Raw genomic sequence first — 19,045 nt, forward strand, 5'->3', positions numbered from 1 at the left:
GAAATGAGTAAAAAATAAATAGTTGGAGGGAATTAGTCCTGCCCCAAAGTGTCATTTCACAAATTATCCTACAGTTCAAACCTCCGACTATCAGGTTCTCCATCAAATACCTTTAAGTTCAGCAAAACATGGAAGAACCGCAATTACTAATCAAAACCTTAGCTCACTTGTAACGCTTTAAAGGAAGACATAATATGGTATTCTTTATCTAGGTCACAATATTGTTGTGTTGTGCAGCCAATCATCCGTGCACTCATACCAAAAAGGTATTGAGCAGTGCTTATGTTCTGGGGTAGTTTCAGGTAAATAAGAATGGATGAACAGATATTTACATGTGTCTGTATTTTACTGAAGGTAGCATGTATACTTAAAACATCAGAAAGATATAATCCAACAAGTGAGTAAATTGATCAATATTAACACACCGTCAGAGTTACTAACAGATACCTATTCTCCACTGACATGAGAGAGTCATCATGTCCTATCTTAACTTTTCATTGAACAATCTGTGTAAAGAGGTCCATAAGCGTTCGTCTAGAATTTTTCTGACCACATTTGAATTTTTCATTTTTTTTTAAACGGTGCATCTCAGTGTGCACTAATTCCCATTTGTGCTTCACCTGCTTATATTTCAGTCAGTCTGGGAACTCAGTTTCAACTGTATAGACACTTTTGTCCTCATTCTTTCCTGAGCTTGAAGTGTTCAATGTCAGGTTGGATGGGGCTTTGAGCAGTCTGTTATAGCAAAAAATATCCCTTACCGTGACAGGGGGGTTGGAACTAGATCTTTAAAGGTCCCTTCCAACCCAAACCATTGTATGATTCGTTCTATGATTCCTGAGAGCACAACTGAATTCAAGGATGATTTCTATATTTTTGATGTGTGACATTTTCATTGCTCTTAGATGCATGATCTTGCATCTGGTCACCAAGTGAATCTTGTTTAGCAAACGGACTAACTTTTGCTAGATGTCAGATAAGTGTAAAGCAGAGGTTTCCAAACTGCATATTCTATTCCACAAGTGGCTTACAAATTGTTGTATTATCATAGAGTAATGGAACTGGCTTCTCCTAAGTTCATGCTGGTGAAGTACATTAGATTTCTGTTAAACACGTTAAATCATATTTAATTTACGCATATTCAATTTACATGGCTGTAATTGCCACATGTTCTAAATGTTCATGTGTGAAGGAGCAAGCAAGTCAAAAGAGAATCTTTTTTTTTGCTGTGACATGTGACCCCTCTCATGAAAAGCTTTGTCCTGAGGAATGTATTTCTGGAACTGGAATTGTTAAGGAAATTATGACTAAAAGTTTTTTGAGCTTGCTATTACTTGATTAGTTTCTGAGGTAACCTAAACTAGAAATGTTATAAAATTGTAAAATTTGATCAAGATCTTAGAACCTTCTGAAGTATTTGGCATTTCCTGCTTGATTTCATGAGCTGATTTAGGACATTAAAAAAAATTATATTCTATGATAAAAACATTTGGAAAAATCAGGGGTGTCATTATCAACAGCATTTTTTCCAATGCATGGCACAGAATGCATATGGATTAGCTATATCTATTGCTATTAAACGTAATGAATTTCTGTGCTTTTTTTCCCTTTTCCTACATCTTCCTATATCTGCAAAACTCCCCAGTCTTGGAGATACATAAAAATGAGACATTAGCTGACGCTTTCTCTCTTAAAACTCCTATTTACTTTGCCACGTACTTCTCAACTGTGGGGTTATATATATATATGCAGATTTTCATGGGCTGCTTAAACAGATACGTGCATCTCTAAATAACTGATGGATGCATTCTTCTTGGTATGCTCAAAAGCCTGTTTTATTTTTTTCTGTCCTCTTTGTTCCCTATATTCTATTCTTCAAAACATTTCCCTTGCTGTATATATTAGAGTGAGTGCTTACCAAAGCATAACTTTAGCTAATGACACTACAGGTCTCATAAGAAATAATTCAATTGCTGCTTTAATAAGCAGCATATTTAATAAATCCATATAGACTCAGTAGAAGTTGCTCATGATTTTGTTCTGGTTAAATATCAGTGTGTATATAAACCCAAAGCTTTATGAGCCTTTGCTGTAACTCTTTGCCAATAGCAGTGATGGGGCAAATTAATTTTTATTCCCAACAGAAGATTTTGCTGCTGAGGTCATACTGCATTAACTGCGATCACATCTATATTTTGTGGCTATAAATACATTGTGTTTGTGAAAATAAGTATATGTGAATGACGTATAAGATGTGACAAAAATAAAGTCTATACACTGACCCATTTGAATTGATTTCATGTGTCTCAGAAAACCTTGAGATACAAAATCATGCTCACAATTCATTACATCCTAAGTGAAGCCAGTTACTTCTGATTTAAGATTATGCTCACTATCTCTTAAAAGAACTGCTTCCTTTGCTTATTACTTTGTCAAATTTTAAGTTCTATGAGGGGGAGTGAACATTTACATATCTAGTGGTTACCTCAGCTTGTGGAGTTCGGGTTGTTGAGCTTCTGGTAGGATTTTTTACTGTTTGGGTATGGTTTATCTATCTCCAAGAATGGGATGAGGAAAAAAAAAAAAAGGTGGGTCTATGTAAAGAAATGCGTTCAGCTGTCTTCACTGAAAAGCTGTATGTAATATTTTCATGATTAAGGGCAAAGAACGAAATAAAGGCAAAAGAAGTATTTTTCTGGCAGAGCAGTACCCATTTGTACCTAAGAAAAATAGCCAACCCTAACCATGTTACAAGTCTTTGCGTATTTTAGAAGGAACAGTATAGTAGAAATAAATGAGACTAGTATCAGTGGAAGATTTTTGAGTTTAACAGCTAAATTCTCAGCACAGTGGCAGAATTTAGCAGACAGGGAAGAGGAAAGGTAGAGACTGAGACACGGATGCAGTTACGGACATGATAGAAAGTTTTGGCAGAAAGACTTTGGAGAGCTAGTTGCAGAAAGATTCTCTCCTGGTTCTTGAGAAGTGACTTATCTAGGCTCACATAGGCTCGCAGGCTTAAGGTAGGCCATTCCCAACTTTTTTCTGAGTGTACTGGTAGAGTGTATGTCTCATCTCCCTTAGTGATGGCCTGTTAAGGTAGCTCTGTAGCAGCTAGTAAGTGCTCTGTTGCCTCAAGTGACAAAAGTTTGTGCAGGGAATCTAAATCTTCCGACCTGTTTGTGGCTTGAGTGACTGGTTTCATATGAAGAAATTCTTGTGGGGTTGTTGGGCTTTTTTCCTGTCTGTTTTATTCCATTTTAAAACCTGTGAAATTGCATTTTAAAACCGCATTAGGTAAATGTTTTGGTTGCAAGCGCAACCATTAAGCCCAATACACTGACAAAAGAAATGCCAGATGTGAAGTTTAGCTGTGCAACTTTAATTCATCCCATTTATCTGCGTGCATAATGTAGGTGTTATGTGCACCATCACATTTCATTTTTTGCAATACTACTGAAGTGTGCTGTGGGGATGAACCTGCTTTCTGTGGTGGTGACTTCCATTTTCTGTAGTTCTCCTCTCCTTTTTGTTGCAAAGCTTGAAACTGTGAATGAAGGAAAAGGAAGGATATCTGAGTAGATGCTTTCTTTGAGATTTAATTTCTGTTCCAGCCTCTGCCACAGAATAGCAGTGTGAGAGCGAGCTAATAATTTAAACCAAACCTTTTACAGGTGACTTCTGATTAAGTGTTTATTATTTTGGGAACCAGGGGCTGGGCTTTTGGAAATGCTGAGCATTCTTGCAGCAGAAGTCCCTGCGAGGTGTATATGGAGCTATGCAACGCTAAATACTTACAAAAAATGGCCTGTAGGCATCCCAAATTAATAGCTGCTGTATCTCATAGTGACTTAATCTTTCATCTGTAAAATGGGATAATACTATATCTTCATTCTTCTTGTAAAATAAACTATGTATTTGTGAATCTTTTGCATGCTGTAGTGATGAACACTGCAGAAAAACACATATGAAAAATGTGATGCTGATTTTAAAGAAAGATAAACTACATGAAGCCATGTCTGGAGTAATGGCAGTAAAACACCACTGAATGAAGTTCCAGATTGTGAGAAAAAAGTAGTTTGTGGCTATTAAATTAAGAATTGTATCATAACGTCTACATAACGGGGGCTGCATGATCAACCTTTTAATTCTTAACTCGTGAGCGCTTTATTTTGCAGCCTGCATACTCTTTTCATAGGGCCTTGTGGGCATGTGCAATCACACAAAACAATGTGCTCATGATAAAGCTTTCAGGTAGAGTTTTTGTCACACTAGTTTATTATTAATGTATAGATAATAAATAACATCTTGAATAAGAGATCTGCTGAGACCCATTTTCCCGCCTAACAATAACATGGAAGATTTTTGGCCTTCAAATTTTAGTAATGTCTGTCTGTTCAGAAATGTGCTTTAGTTATTTTTGTATATATATACTTCCCCAAAATCAATTTTCGCTAAATCCGCAAGCATTTAAATTGCTGGTAGTCTTTATTTACTGTAGATTGCGTACGTGTGCCATTACTACATTTTGACTTACAAAGTCTAAGCTTTAATAAAAGGCAAAAAAGAGAGAACCTTTGACAAGCTTTATTAAGTTTTAGCAGGCCAAAAGCTTAGTTGTATTACACATTAATAAAACTTACTGGAGAATATATTTACATCTATCTCTATCTGTATATTCATATTTAGCTTGGTACTTTGCAAATTGCCTTACCTAAAATCTAGTGCTAAATTATTATGACACTAAAAAAGATATTTCGTAGAGAGACATGGAGTGCCTCACTTCTTGATAGCCGTTTATAATTTCCTTCATCAAATTTAGTTGAGGCTATTCTGTCAGTGTGGTTGGGTTATCTTTGTTCTTCCATGGCTGCATAGCAGTGTTTTAAAAATTTTCTATTCATTTTATGTTTTTTCAGCTCTCGTGACTGGTTGTCTTGTACCATTCCCCTTGAGTGTATGTGTGCATTTATTATTTTAAAAAATAATATTACATGTCCAGATAGGGGTCCCATTAACATTCTATTTCACTAGAAATTGGCAAAAATTTGCATCAAAGGGTTTAGCTTCATAAATAGTATTTTGTATTGTTATTGAGTGGTGGTTGCTGGTTCTTCCCTTTTCACCATATCGTGAATTTGTCACCACTTGGCATGACAGAGCAAGAAAGCTGAAATGCTCAGCTTCACACATCACGTTTCTGAAAGGCTTTGTTATTTTGTATAGTCTATATTTAATGCAAAAATGTAAGAAAACAGATGTAAACACTTAAATGATGTGATTATAGGTGGAGGCATGTGACTGTCTCAAACTTAAGGTTTTGTAAAAAGCACGTGAAACTGTTATTTGATTGGAAGTCTCAAGGAAGAGTGGCTTAAAATTTCCTTGCAGCCTTTCCTAACTAGTGGGTCCCCTATAACAGAACCAAATAAAGCTATTTTGGAACATTCAGTTAACAGTAATTTAAACTTATGGTTTTGTTGTTTTTGTTCTTGTTTCACTGAGCAGTATATTAATCAATCCTGGAAACCATGTCAAGATTCAAGAAGGTACTTTAGGATTCTTCATTGCAAGTGATGCCAAAGAAGTAAAAAGGTAATTCATGTGTTTTTATCTTTAAATTTAAACATATAGTATTTAACTTCTGTTTTTTCTTTACATGTAAACACGTCACCTAATTTTCGTTATTAACTGTTTAAAGATTATCAGGGGGAATTGAGTTGGTACTCTAGTGAACCAACCATGTGTGCACGCCATTTTCTTAACTACAGTCCTAAATATCAAGGAAATTAAATAATTCTACAGCAGATGTGAAAAGAAATGAGGCTTTTTTTCTGAGTCCTACTAGACAATGTAAAATATTTTTATTTCATTAATTAATTTGTCTCAGTGGAATTACTTTGAGAGAGGACAGGGATTACAGTTTTGTCCGAGCTTCAGGTTTAGAGTAGTTCTTATTTACATGGACCAGCAAATATTTGATGTGAGCAAGCTACTGTGTTCATTCGGTAATTGCATTAGCAGAATAATATTTATGTTCTTGTCATTTTTCTTTACTGGAACTACATACTCTATGACCTTATAATAATAAATCAACTACAACAGTGCAGTATATCCCAACCATTGTAGACAACTTCATTGGTTCGTTGTACTTGGCCGTATTAGATTTGGGTTGAATGAAAAGGGTTTTATGGTATTGTGTTTAGGACCAAACGTGTACTCTTGCTTGTTAGGATTGTAATACGCTTGGAAGGAATAAAATAGCAATGTGAGAAAATAATTTTTAAAAGAAATAATTATTCCATGTCTGTAAGATTTAAAAAAAAATAAGAAAAGGAATACTTGCAGCTGAGTGCTTCCTCATAATTTGTATTTTTGTTGTAAGTCATGCTATCAAGAATCGGATTTTTACTTGATGTTCTCCTTGAGATAGACACTTTAACTAAATCCTATACTTAGAATGATGAAATATTCAAGTGATGACCTTTACTAAGTCCTAAACTTTTTATGATTAAATTACAGTGAAAATAATATTTAAGCAATGCATGTTTGCCATGAATATTTAAAGAGTCAAAGCATCAAAACAGTGAAATCACCGAGAACTTGAATTCTATTGTTGTTCATATAGCTAAGATAGTTTTTGGCTAGGTGAAGCACACCAGTGCTCCTGTCCTCTCATATTTCTAGCACCATCTTTGGAGTATTTGCATCCAGCATTGCCTCAGGTGTGCTGCCTTTCAGCGTATAGCTCTTTTCCTCTCTGGTGCTTTTCTCCATTTGAATCTACAGAACTGTCTTCACATTCCTTTACTGAGATGCTAGCTTTTTTCATTTATAAGGCATTTTACCCTCTCCTATGAAATTATTTCAGACTGTGAGTAAAGATTACCTGGCATAGCATTTTTAACAGGCAGAAGTTGACTGCTATTAATGTGTTTAGAGAAAAGTTAGACATCATTCACCTAGCACGTGACAAAAGTCCCAATTCTGCCTTGTTTTTTGCAGAAGGCTTTGTTTAGAAACATGCTGCCTCCCTTACCACATTTCTTAGCTGTTATGTGCAAAGCACATGATTATCAGATGTGTTTCAACTAACAAAACCAATTATGTAAAGTGTTGATTTCACCCTTTTCAGCTCTGAATCAATGAGAAAACTGTTTTAACTTTGAGGTCTTTTGGAGGGGAAAAAAGGGATTTTTTATTAAAGCAAAATTAAACATGTTATATACCTGAAATGCAAATTAAATTATTCTGGTTTTGTTTACATGCTAATGGATAAATTTCACCTCCTTTAAGCTAAAGCTATTCATATTTACCAAATATACATTTCACAGTGAAATATAACATGCAATGTTCAATTACTCTTCTTGTAGAACGACTTTTGCATTTTTAGAACAATAGTTTCACATTAGAAACAATTATACATAGACACAATTATGCCTAGGTAAATAGCTTCATGTAAAATGTTGACTGTTTAAATATAATGCAAACTATATGAATTGCATCTTTATTATTCTTTATTCATTTACATGTTAGTACTAACATCAGAAATCCACATGCTTCAAATCCAATCTACTTAATTCAACCCAATTTTATAGAAGGATAATTTTATTACAGCAATCGCTTCAGGCGTTTGCTCTTGACGTTGCACATAGGATTGAAGGTACTCTTTAGGACATTTGTCCTGCAGTGGACTTCAGGAACATGATCTGTAGAAATGACCTATCTCCAATTCATGTCATGAAGTTTTGTGAGGGAATATTTGTGATAGTGGATTCTTGTTCAATACGGGGGCTTACAGCTGGATTGGGGAGAAATTGTAAAAATTGGAGGCAATTCTCTCCTCCTTGCTTATGTCTTGACAACAACTCATGGTTTGAAAAATATTTTATTCTCATTTCCTTGGAGGCAGTTTGTTTTCTTTTTGTTGGAACTTGAATATTTTGAAGACCAGAAATTTTCTGCAGCTAAGTGTACAAATGCTCAGAGAAGGCTTTTTCATTTTACATTTTGCTTCTTGGAAATAGTAAGACAATTTCACAGTCTGAAAGAGTAATCTTCCTAGAAGTTTCTTAGAGAAATTAGGTCTGCTACGTTTAGGACTTACATCTTCCATCAGTAGCTTGCACGCTATCTTGATTTTAGAAATTTTAATAACATTCAGTGAGGTCTTACTGCAAATTTAAATTTGTATTCTCTGGTCCATATCTCATATGCTAGACCTGCTACCTTTCTCCTGATGGGCCACTTTACCTGGGCCATTATTCAGAGGTGTAAAATAACTTAGAGAAATCCGTAACTATTTGAATTAGGTATCTAGTTCATATTTCTCAACATTTCCTTTAATATAGTTCCACCTGTGGTGGACACTGCCTAATTAATCTAAAAAGAATTAGTAGCAGTCATCCTAGCTGAACTGTTAGAGGCTGTGTATTAATATTGTTTATTTTTCTTTTTATATTTTGGACTGTAGATTGTTCTGTTCCGGTGACCCCCATACTGTTGTAGCAATCCAACCACCCTAAATCTGTGAACAGAACTGTCAGCAAAATCCATGGGTGGTTGCAAAGTGGCACCTTTAGTTCTTACTGCCAGTTTGTGTTGAGAAGTATGCAATGAGAGAGGGTTGAGAAGATAGGCACGGAGCAGACAAATCCTGTGTATGGATAAGTACAGGGAAATTTCAGCAGGTTAAAAAGTATGTTTAGTTTGTTATGCCAGCAAGAATCCTGAGAAACTGTAGCTGTCCAGCTAGAGGGCAGCTGGGTGATCCTCATGAAATGTGTCACAGCAACCTTACGTGACATGTTGACTTGACAGGCATGATTAAACTCTCCTGTGGACAGTCTGATGCGTATTTATTAAATTGGACTTTTGTTTTAATCTTATATAAAGTCAAATGTTTACCCTTTCTCACTTCCTTAGTTCTCCTTGTGTTTCACCTAGTGGTGAGCCATTTGATACAAAAGTAGAAGTTCATAACCAAAAGCACTAAATGGAAACCTAGATGGTTCACCCTGAATTGAGTATTTTTTTTTTTTTTAAATTTTGGCTTTTGTCTGTTCAAAACTAAAATGGTTCTGCTCTATTCCGATATAAAAGACAAAAAAATAGTCTGAATCAAGATTATTTCAGTTCTTTCATTTATATGTTCCTTTAGGAACTTATTTTGATAGGATTTTCCCTTTCTGGTTTTGGTTGGGTTTTTTTGATAAGTAGCATATCTGATGTTATTGTCACATTGATCTCATTTCAGTCTCTCATTGTATCCAAAATGAAGTCCTACTTGAGACCAGGCTGATAAATTGGCCCAGGGTGATAGACAGTCTTTAAAAAAAAAAAAAAAAAAAAAAATCTGGTATATCTGATAAGAACAGCGAATTCATTATATATATATTTTTTGGTGACAAAATTCATTGGATGCTCTTTTTTCTAAGATGAAAGACAAATGAACTAATATACTGTGTCATAATTATCATCCTCCCAATTACTCTTCAAATAAAAGTATATTGAAAGAAACACTAATTTGGAGTCTTATGTTTGCAATTAATGGTCTTGCAGCAAATACTTCCTACTTTAAATGCCCAAACCTTTTCAAAGATTAAAGGAAACTAGTGCTGGCATGTTTCATTAATTTGGCACTGCAACAAGAGGAAATGTGGGCCTAATTTCATTTGTATGGATTAAGAAATGTGTCAGTTTTTCCATTCTGTCTCTCTAGGGCATTTTTTTACTGCAAGGCCTGTCATGATGACATCACGGATCCCAAAAGGATAAAAAAATGTGGCTGCAAACGGCGTAAGTAATATTTCTATCACTCCCTTCCTCTCCTTTTCATGAACTGTTCAGCCTTGAAGAATATCAGTACATGCGTTTACGTGTTTTACACAGTGGTACAGAAAAGCTAAGAAATAAATGCACAGCAACATAGTAACTGCCATTTGCATTTCTGAAGTCCATATATTTTTATTACATTTCGCACCACTCACACCTGTTTCTTCATTAAAAAGTCCATTAGGGTCCAGAGCTAACAAAACCTGAAGAATTAAATCAAGCTAGATCTAATTGTGGAGGTTTCCGAGTTAAGAATGAGCTAACAGTGGAGTTCTGCTCTCACTCATACCATGCAGAAATCCAGTAATTTCAATAGATTTCTGTAAAGTAAAGAACTTCTGTCTATCTTGCTGAACATGATTCTGTAAGAGAAGAAACTAGGGAGTAATATTCCATCATATAACTATTGAAATAAATTATTATTGAAATAAACGATCAGTTTTACTGGAGTAAGGGACTGTCTGGAAGAAATTAAATATTAGTGCCTCTTACATCTATCCTTTTAGAAGATTCCATAGCTGTAATGATAATATTTGGTTTAGTTAAGTTCTTAGGTCTGCTCTTTAAATTGTTTGGAAAATTTTGCATGAGGAAATAATTGAGTTTTGGAATTGAGATCAGACTTTGTATCTGTATTTTTATAAATATATAGAAATTAGCATTTTATCTATATATACTTAGAAAGGACTTTTTGCAGGAACTATCATGACCACATTTTGGCCAAGGATATGTTTGACCCATGCATATTTGTAATACCGATATCAAAAGGATTTAGGGATCCATTTCTCAATGGATATCTGAATATTTACGTGCATTCCATGGTATTCTGCCATGAAAAAGATCATTCAGTTCAAAAGTACTGATTAGGTAAATTGAAAGATCTCAGAAGAGCTTGATCATGTTTATTTTACCATTACTTTTAAAAGGGAAAAAACCTCTCCTATTTATAGATGCAGTCAGTTATCACTGCACTGTCTTAGAGGACGGAAGAAAGCCTAAACTGGACCTTCTCTTCCTTTAAGGGGTGCCTGAAATTGATGAATTCTTGAAAGTGATTTTAAAAAGAAAAAATATGTCACTGGAGTTTTTAAAGAAACTCCTCTCCCCACAAAAGACAGGAGTGTGGAACAAAGTAGTGTAATTGAGAGAAAGCAGCTGAAACACTGACAGAAAATGGTATTTATCCTCCCAGTAGCCACAAGGAGAGCAAAGCACATGGAAAGCATGCCTGATGTGGAAGGAATGTATGCGTTGCCTAACATATTGGAAAAAAATTGTTCAAGAACAGTTTATCCACGTGAGAATGTGCCCTTTGAACTGCTGCCAAAGCCAATGAGCCTGCCGAGTAAGTTCTGGTAAAGCCAGTTACAGATGCCTCGGGGTGCCTGTAACTCTCAAACCCAATCTTTTTTTCCAAATTACGCAACAGTTAAAGAGAAATATGTTACCTGTTTAATTTTATCTGAGTCTGTCAAAAAAGTCCTGTTCTATTTGTATTTTCTTCTCTACTCTTCCTTCACATAGTGTATGCTTTTCACACGTGCTGATTAGAAAAAAAAATAAATTCCCAAAGAGCTGTCATTTTAATGCGAGATCTACGCTTTTCATTGAAATCTGTTGGAAGCTAGGAATCAGGAATTCACAGTATAAGGGGCAAGAGCCCTTTATTATACGTTAATGAAAATCAGTGTAGCCTCCTCAGTACTAGGAAACCAGGGAGAAAACAGAGTATCCTGTGACCCAGGCAACACGATGGATATATTACCAGCAGTAGGGCCATGGAGAGGCGAGAGTGACAACTGCTGCGTGTGGCACTAGGAAGTGTTCCAAACGGCATGGTCACACCTATCAGTCCACTAAATGAAAGGGTGTTGGACAGATGAAGAAACAAAATGATGGGGTTAGTGAGGCTGAAGGAGGCGGCTGTCAGAGCTGCTGCAGTGAGCACTGAACACTGAGGAGGGAATCCTCTGAGTCAGGTGAAAAAGAAAAAAAAAAAAAGGTCAGTGAGAGTAAAATCTTAAATTTCCCTTTCATTGTCTCCCCTCTCCCTCTCCCCCCCATTTGCCCTCTCCCCCCTCCCTTCCTACATACACATGCATATGGTCACAGGTACCACGATACCTGGCAGCTCTCAGTGCAGCTGAGAACAGCTTCCACTTAGGAGCATGCTCACAACTATTAGGAATAATACAGTTGCTTTGCTTTTTGAAGTTCTGTCAATCAGCAAAAAATTTAAATGAAAAGTTTCAACAGTAATTAGTGATTTTTGGTCTCTCAAATTTTGATGACAATCTTGAGATCCCTTTTATGGGACCTGATTCTTTTTAAAGGTAAGTCTTTAGTGCAGTCTATTATTCACATAAAAATGTCTTAGCTTTAGCTTTCAAATCACTAATCACTTTTGAAAATCTTAACTATGTTATCCATCTGTAAGCTACACAAATCATTGGTCTTAAAAATACAGTCTAACCAAAACAAAGCATAAATTAAGAAAACTTCTTGCCCTATGGAATTAGGAAACTGTCAACTGATCCGTCAACAGCTAATATGTCAATTTGATTTTCAAAGACACTGCAAATAGTCACACACGAGTATATGTAGTCCTATATGATAAATATATATTTTAATTAGCGAGTAACATAGCAATTAGAGGCAGCTGAATGTGGAAAATATGTAAGATGAAATGAAAGGTTGTATGTAAAAATATTGACACATTCAGGTGAATTAAATGTGAAAGAATATCTTTACATGGAAAACTTAATTATGGTGGCATTAATTAATGCAGCTTCCCGTGACACTTGAAAACCACATTCTTTAAATAATGCATCTGAGGTTGCACATCAGTTTAGATACTGTCTGAACATTAGCTCGTGGTATTGTTGGGGTCTAAACGTGAGTCTGACCTACATAGCCATTTGTCCAAACCTGTTAGGCCTAATATTAATAATCAGGGCAGATCAGTACGTTTCCACAAGGCCAGGGATAATTAAAGTAACCTCGCTTTCCTTTTGCAGTTTCTTTGCCATCCCTTTCTCCTTGCCCATCCCACGCCCTGAATAACATATGAATGCTGATGTCACACTGTCCAGAGAAATGCTTGTGTGGAAATTTTATTCACAGATTGTTAATATTTTTTTTAATGTTTTCAATCTCTTTCCTATTCCATTTAACTGTAGTTTTTGCAGCAAGGGGCCAAATACATGTATATATTTATATAAAATGCAGCCACGTTGGGATGGTATCTCTAAACTGGATGACCTGCTCCTCCTGTTTCTTTCATTTTGTGCAACAGCTATGCTCTAATTCTCTATATATTTTTTCCAGTGACAGTGCTTGCTGTGAATGGTGGGGGTTGAACCCCAGAGGGGACATATCATGTGTACATTGATGTGTTTGAAGGAATTTCTTGTAATCTATGACAATTGACAAACTTTTGATTTATTTTTCCTCTTGCTGCCTTGGAACACGGCCCCTACTATATTTTAACTGCACACTGATAGTGATCTATTGTGAGTAAAAATGGGTTCCCTGTAGCCCAGAGTGCGGTCCAACCTGTCTTTCTCTAGCAGAGAGTATTTTTGTTCAGTATTTTGGTTCTTTTCTTTATTTATGTTGCATGTAGCAGTGACGTCATACCCACAAGTTTCTCATCGTTTACACCCACGGAGATTAGGGTGACGTTGAAGAAAATACAGCAGTTTTCCCCTCTTCCACCTTTTTGCCCCTTTTTTTTCCACAACCTTATTTTTTATCCCGATTTGGAAATGAGATCTTGGCAATGGCATTTCCTTGAAACGATTCTAGAGATAGCTCATGAATTTTTAGGGATATCGGTTAGGCTGGGGTAATTACCACTATAGCACTGTTTGCCTGGTTAAGCGCAATTCATTGCCAGACCCGTGTTCAATTTTTTTGTACTTTGTCTTTTCCATTGCATAGCTGTCACAAAAAGCAACACAGCAGTCTCTTGCTGTCCTGATCTGACTCCTTTCTCCCCATCGGCAAAAAAAAAAAGGAGATGGGGGTAAAGCCAGACAATGAATTAAATGGGTGGCTAGCTTCTAATGTATAAACTACAGATATCTTCGACAGGAAACAAGCTACAGTGATTATTTTCCCCAGCTTGCTTGTTTTGAAATTAATTACATGAGTAGAGCCACACTGACTTTTCAGGACCCAAGCTGTAAAGTTTTACTTTATTATTATATATAGAATATGAACTTTATAGACCACTTCATGTCAATCTAAATCATACCACTTTAAAGTGTACAGAATCTGTGAAGGCTCTCGTCAGCCACTTTCAGTGTGTACCGTTGTGATAATTTAAATAAACACAGCATTTGGGACATGGAAATAATTTGCTACTTAGAAAGACAAGCACTGCAAAGAAACGTACTGGTTGTAGGGCAGTGTTGGCATTATACGGGCTTGTTCTTTCAAACAGCAAAAGGGATCAAATATTTCATAGCTGCAGTGAGGCATTACTGTACCAGATTGAGACTGCTAACCATACCGTATAACTGCAGCTCTTCTAAATAAGTGAGGCTATGAGACTTTTTCAACATTTCACCAGATATTCCGAATTTATTGTGTGATAACACTTCAGGTCTTAATCAGGATTGAGATATTTTTTCCCCTCTCAGCTGTACACACCATAGGATCTTGCAAAGAATCAAGGAAAAGCTGACACTCCTGGAGTTGCAAGATAAAGTGCTAGCCATCTTGGAACTGTGATGGCCTTCATTATGATTACCATTATTTACTATTTATCTTATTGTGGTGCCCGCAAACTACACTAAAGGATTTGAGATCCTGTTGTGGTAGAAAGCATTCAAACAGAGAACAGAAATTTCTCCAGAGATCTATTTTCAGCCAATAGAGTGACAAGGCAGAAAGATGGGGCAGCACAGAAAAGCAGATTGTGAACAGGTCAGCATGATAAGAATCAATACTTAATAATAAACCAGAAAGAAACTAATTTCTATGGATAAAATGATGAATCCTATTGACTTGGAGGCAAAATACTGGAAGTAATTTGGATTTATTTGAAGCAATGTATTTATTGTAAATATGTTGCTATGTTGAGGCCTTTCTGGACCAGAGAAATGAGTTTAAATAGTAATAAATAAACAAATAAAAGAGCTCTTTATGCTAAGAGAGTATTAAAAAAGAAAAAGTCATGTGGCTTTGGCTTGGTTTTTTCCATTTCCCCAATAGCTTCAGTTTGTTCAGAAATGCAGTTAGCTTTGAGAGCACGCTGGCTGAGAGTCTTCTTTAAGGTAATGAAGGAAAGGTCATGATCAGATTTGCAAATTAAAATGAATTGGTCTATAAATGTGCCATTACTTCAAAACCTGTGAGTCATTCTTATAGCTACTAAAATAGGGCAAAACGTCCACTCAGGTCACCTGCTGTTTCTACAGTTTTGACAAAGAACAGCACCGTATGAATTATAGCAAACCACTAACCAATTGCCTTTGATTGCAAAAATTGCAAGACAGTGAACAAGCTGACTTGGTGGTCTTGAAGTTGTTCTGTAAAAAATAAATAACGGAGAGATAGCTTTGCCTGTTGTGTTAAGAGAAAATAAACTCTCACAAACAGTTTAAGATACGCTGCTGTATTTTTCAGGAAACTGAAATTGTGCCGGGGGAAGTCCTTTCAATATTTCAGTCTCATGATGCTAACCAGCATTGCTAAAAGGCGATCAAATCAGTCTGGTCGTCCTTTAATGCTGCTGTTATTTTCCTCATAGTGAGGATCATGAGAACTTGATGAATTGAAATGACACTGTATGCATTTCAATTCTTAAGTGTAGTGGGACCTTTTTTTACCATTTGCTGGTCAAGAAACCTCCAGTTCATCATCTTCTTAACCAGCTGTAACCTCATAGAGATCCACTAGATGTCCTCGTAGATCTACTTTTTGTTACCGTTGAGGTCACAGGAAAACTGCTCTAGTGATGGGTGGAATGCCAGGATTGGGTAGACTGTATGGTTAAAAAAAAAAAAAAAAAAAAAAGAAAAGAAAATCAGCAAAGATGAAGGGAGACTTTGTTCTGCTTGCTTTTAAAAAAAGGAGCTGTTCCTTGGCATCTTAGGTAGAGAATAATCTGCAGTTTCCTTTGCTTATTTTTGCAGCTGGAATTATTTCCCATTACTGTTTGTGAACTCTAAGTAACACCTCAGATTCAGACAATCTAGAAATTTTAACTGGACTTTTTGAGTTTTTGAGATCAGAAAGCAAGGTACTGCTAGAAGCTTAGACATCTAAGGCACATTCCTTCCTTATTAGAATGGAAGGCTGCTGCCTTCTGAGAAAAATTGCAACAAAAAAAGTTTTTTAAAGTATTGATTTACTTTATAAACAATTGACAGAAATTTTGCTTTCCTTTTGCTCTTAACAAATCAGAAAATGACTAGTTCATATATGCCTTGTTTTGTCCGTAAATTATTTAAGTAGTCTGATTTCCGTGTCCATGATAACTTCCCCTGATATTTTTACTAATTCGTTTTACAAATGCTGTGGGATTGTCATCATCCTAAGTAGAAGGATCTGCTCTTCCTTTTTGTCCATCTATTATTCAATTGAAAATAGGGAAGTAATTTTCTTCATGTCCCAACTTACATTTTCACTAGTTGCAAATAACAATTCTATCCAACATCCATAACAGTTCTATCCAACATCCATAACATTTCTATGAATAGAAATGAGTTGATTCTTATGCAGGTGCTACAGGTGTCAAATGAATTTAACACCCACCCAGAGGCTGTTCTTAAGGTCCCCCTGTCTCTCTGATGATTCCCATTTTTTGTTAATGTTTATGGAAGTTTTCTAGGAAATGGTATTTGTGTGGCTGAACCATTTAAAATCATTTCTGTCTTTGTCTTTGATCTTGTCACTAGTCATCCCTACTAATAATCCATGTTTTGTTTTATTTAAAAGAAAATAAGTATTGTATTTGGTATGAATGTAACAATGACTGTATAAAAGGAATGAAGAGTAACAGCATGTTTTCTTTCCGAAATGTATTGCTCTGATATGCAGTTGCTTATATACTGGTTGAAACCCTTATAGCAAGTCCTTTCTGCTACTTATATTTCCAGGTCCAAGCCTGTTTCCTGCATGTTAATGATGTGAAATATTAAAATGATGCATGATCTCCAGAACAACTGATAATAATAGTTAAAAACAGTCCCTGAAAGGGCATTGCTTTTGAGAAGCGCCATGGAGTCCTTCCCCTGTTGAACAGAAGGGCTTAAATTTCCCACCTCATTGGTTTAAGTCTGATGAAAATGGTACAAAAAAATTTTCCCTTCCCAACCCTCTTTGCCCTTAAGGATGATTTCTTTTAATTTTCATAAATGTGTCCTATCCTATTATTGACTGTTGACAAGATATGGCTACAAGTAAATGAAAACCAGGGACTGTTACTAACCAATGACATAGCAGTTGAGAATTTCTGAGCAGTGTGTTTTGCTACAGCATTTGATTAGAAAAAGTCCTTCAAAACAGCTATAATGAAAACAAAATGGGCCTGCCTTTTACCTCACCTACTGTTAGTGTGTCTCACAAATGCCCTTTATTTTTCTTTCATTTCCTTAAAGTGAAAACAATAAAATAGGCATAATGGAAAGACTTCCACATTCTTGGTAACAGATTTCACTTTTCTTTTTCTGCCCAACTTTTCAATTTTAAAGAATGTGTTGGGAAGAGTTAGACAGAGGGAAACCATGGGAAAACAAACGCTGTTTTGAATTTTCTGTGTAGTTTGAATGTGTATGCATCAAAAGCTGCAGTGGAAACCTTCTTACTAAAAGCCAAGCTCTGAGGAATGATGTACCATGCAATGAACAAGCCTGATGCTGCATGATGACTTTCTGAACAGCTGTAAGATAACTCTACTAGGATGCTAAAAGAACATGGCATTAGTCATGTGAGCAAAGTTTTAGAGGAATGGAGTCGCTGCTGAAGAGATCACTCATTCATCTCCCTCAATGCCTGTTTTCCACAATCATAATGTTACCCTTGCTTGACAAGTATACTGTATGGCAAGTCATCAAGGCCTTAGAACAGGACTTGACCCATTTGAGCGATTTCAATCCCTCTTCCCTGGTGACTGTGGCATTAAGAAACTGGGAAAAAAATAAGAGAAATCATCTAAAATTTAATGTCATTACCATAATGCAAAAAAGACATCCTAAACTGAAGGTACAGGCCAGAGAAACATTACCTTTTTTCTGCATTTGCTTTTAAGGTTTTGTTTTTGCCTGTCAGTGTTCTGTTTTGTTTCTAGTATAATTGAGTCAGTTCAATCTAAACCATTACCAAAAGCGTTGGTTCAGTGCAACATGTGAAACAATCTAAGTGGCCTTTGCATTTCTTCAGGCCTAAACGTACCCGTGATGCAGGTAACATACACAATTGCACGATGGTAATTACACATGCAGTTATAAAACAGGATGCTGTATATTTCTAGACCTATATAACAAGGACGTTCCCATGCCTGAAGGATATAAATGTTCTGTTCTAGCCTGGCACTCCTCTTGGAATTAGCCCCTAATTCTACATTCAGCTGTTTGGTTCTCGATCCGCCTTGAATCTAGAGCAGAAAACGTGCCGACGATTGGTTCAGCATGTTTCAGTGGACCAATGCTCTGTGTGCTTTTGGTGATGCCTTATTTGTGAACTGATTTTGATGTCAAGCATATTTACCATTATTAGTTGTGTCTCTTATATGGGCAAATTTTGGTATTCTGTCAAGAGTTAATTTGAATTCCTGAAGATATAATGTAAATGAAGTAAATTTTTCAGAAAATTTTATGAACATCTTGTAACTCTTTAGTAATGTGTCATTTATTGCAATAAAGGAGTTCCCTGGCACAGTTTAATACAGAGAAATTATTAGCATATGTTTAAGAATAAATATATTTATATATATGTATATATATGTATGTATGTGTATAACGTGTATGTGTGTGTGAGTGTGTGTATGTAAGAATATATGTGTATGTGTGTTTTTGTGTGTGTATACATACATATATATAGAGATATATAAAAGTCTTTGATTTTTACAGGAAGCGGGATAGGCCAAAAATATCTAATGGATTAGCAACTTCAGATTTTTCTTTTCATTTTAGCCCAGTAGTATTAATTGTGCCAAGGGAAAAATATATTCTTAGGATTCTCTGCTTTTACTATGTTCTTT

At 35.8% G+C, this 19,045-nt stretch overlaps 1 protein-coding gene across 4 annotated transcripts in view; it reads left to right on the forward strand.

Moving 5' to 3' along the window:
* KCNMA1 (potassium large conductance calcium-activated channel, subfamily M, alpha member 1) overlaps nucleotides 1-19,045 on the forward strand; it is a 513,257-nt gene that overhangs the window by 396,944 nt on the left and 97,268 nt on the right. For 3 of the 4 annotated variants that reach the window (XM_009328726.1, XM_009328725.1, XM_009328724.1), the window contains exons 17-18: nucleotides 5,509-5,595; nucleotides 9,722-9,798. In XM_009328726.1, coding sequence (XP_009327001.1) covers nucleotides 5,509-5,595; nucleotides 9,722-9,798 — 164 coding nt within the window. Of the gene's footprint in view, nucleotides 1-5,508; nucleotides 5,596-9,721; nucleotides 9,799-13,337; nucleotides 13,347-19,045 lie in introns of all 4 variants that reach the window. The other variant, XM_009328723.1, reaches the window with a different exon arrangement.

The sequence above is a fragment of the Pygoscelis adeliae genome, unplaced genomic scaffold (assembly GCF_000699105.1).
Source record: "Pygoscelis adeliae isolate BGI_AS28 unplaced genomic scaffold, ASM69910v1 Scaffold16, whole genome shotgun sequence".
Classification (NCBI taxonomy): domain Eukaryota; kingdom Metazoa; phylum Chordata; class Aves; order Sphenisciformes; family Spheniscidae; genus Pygoscelis; species Pygoscelis adeliae.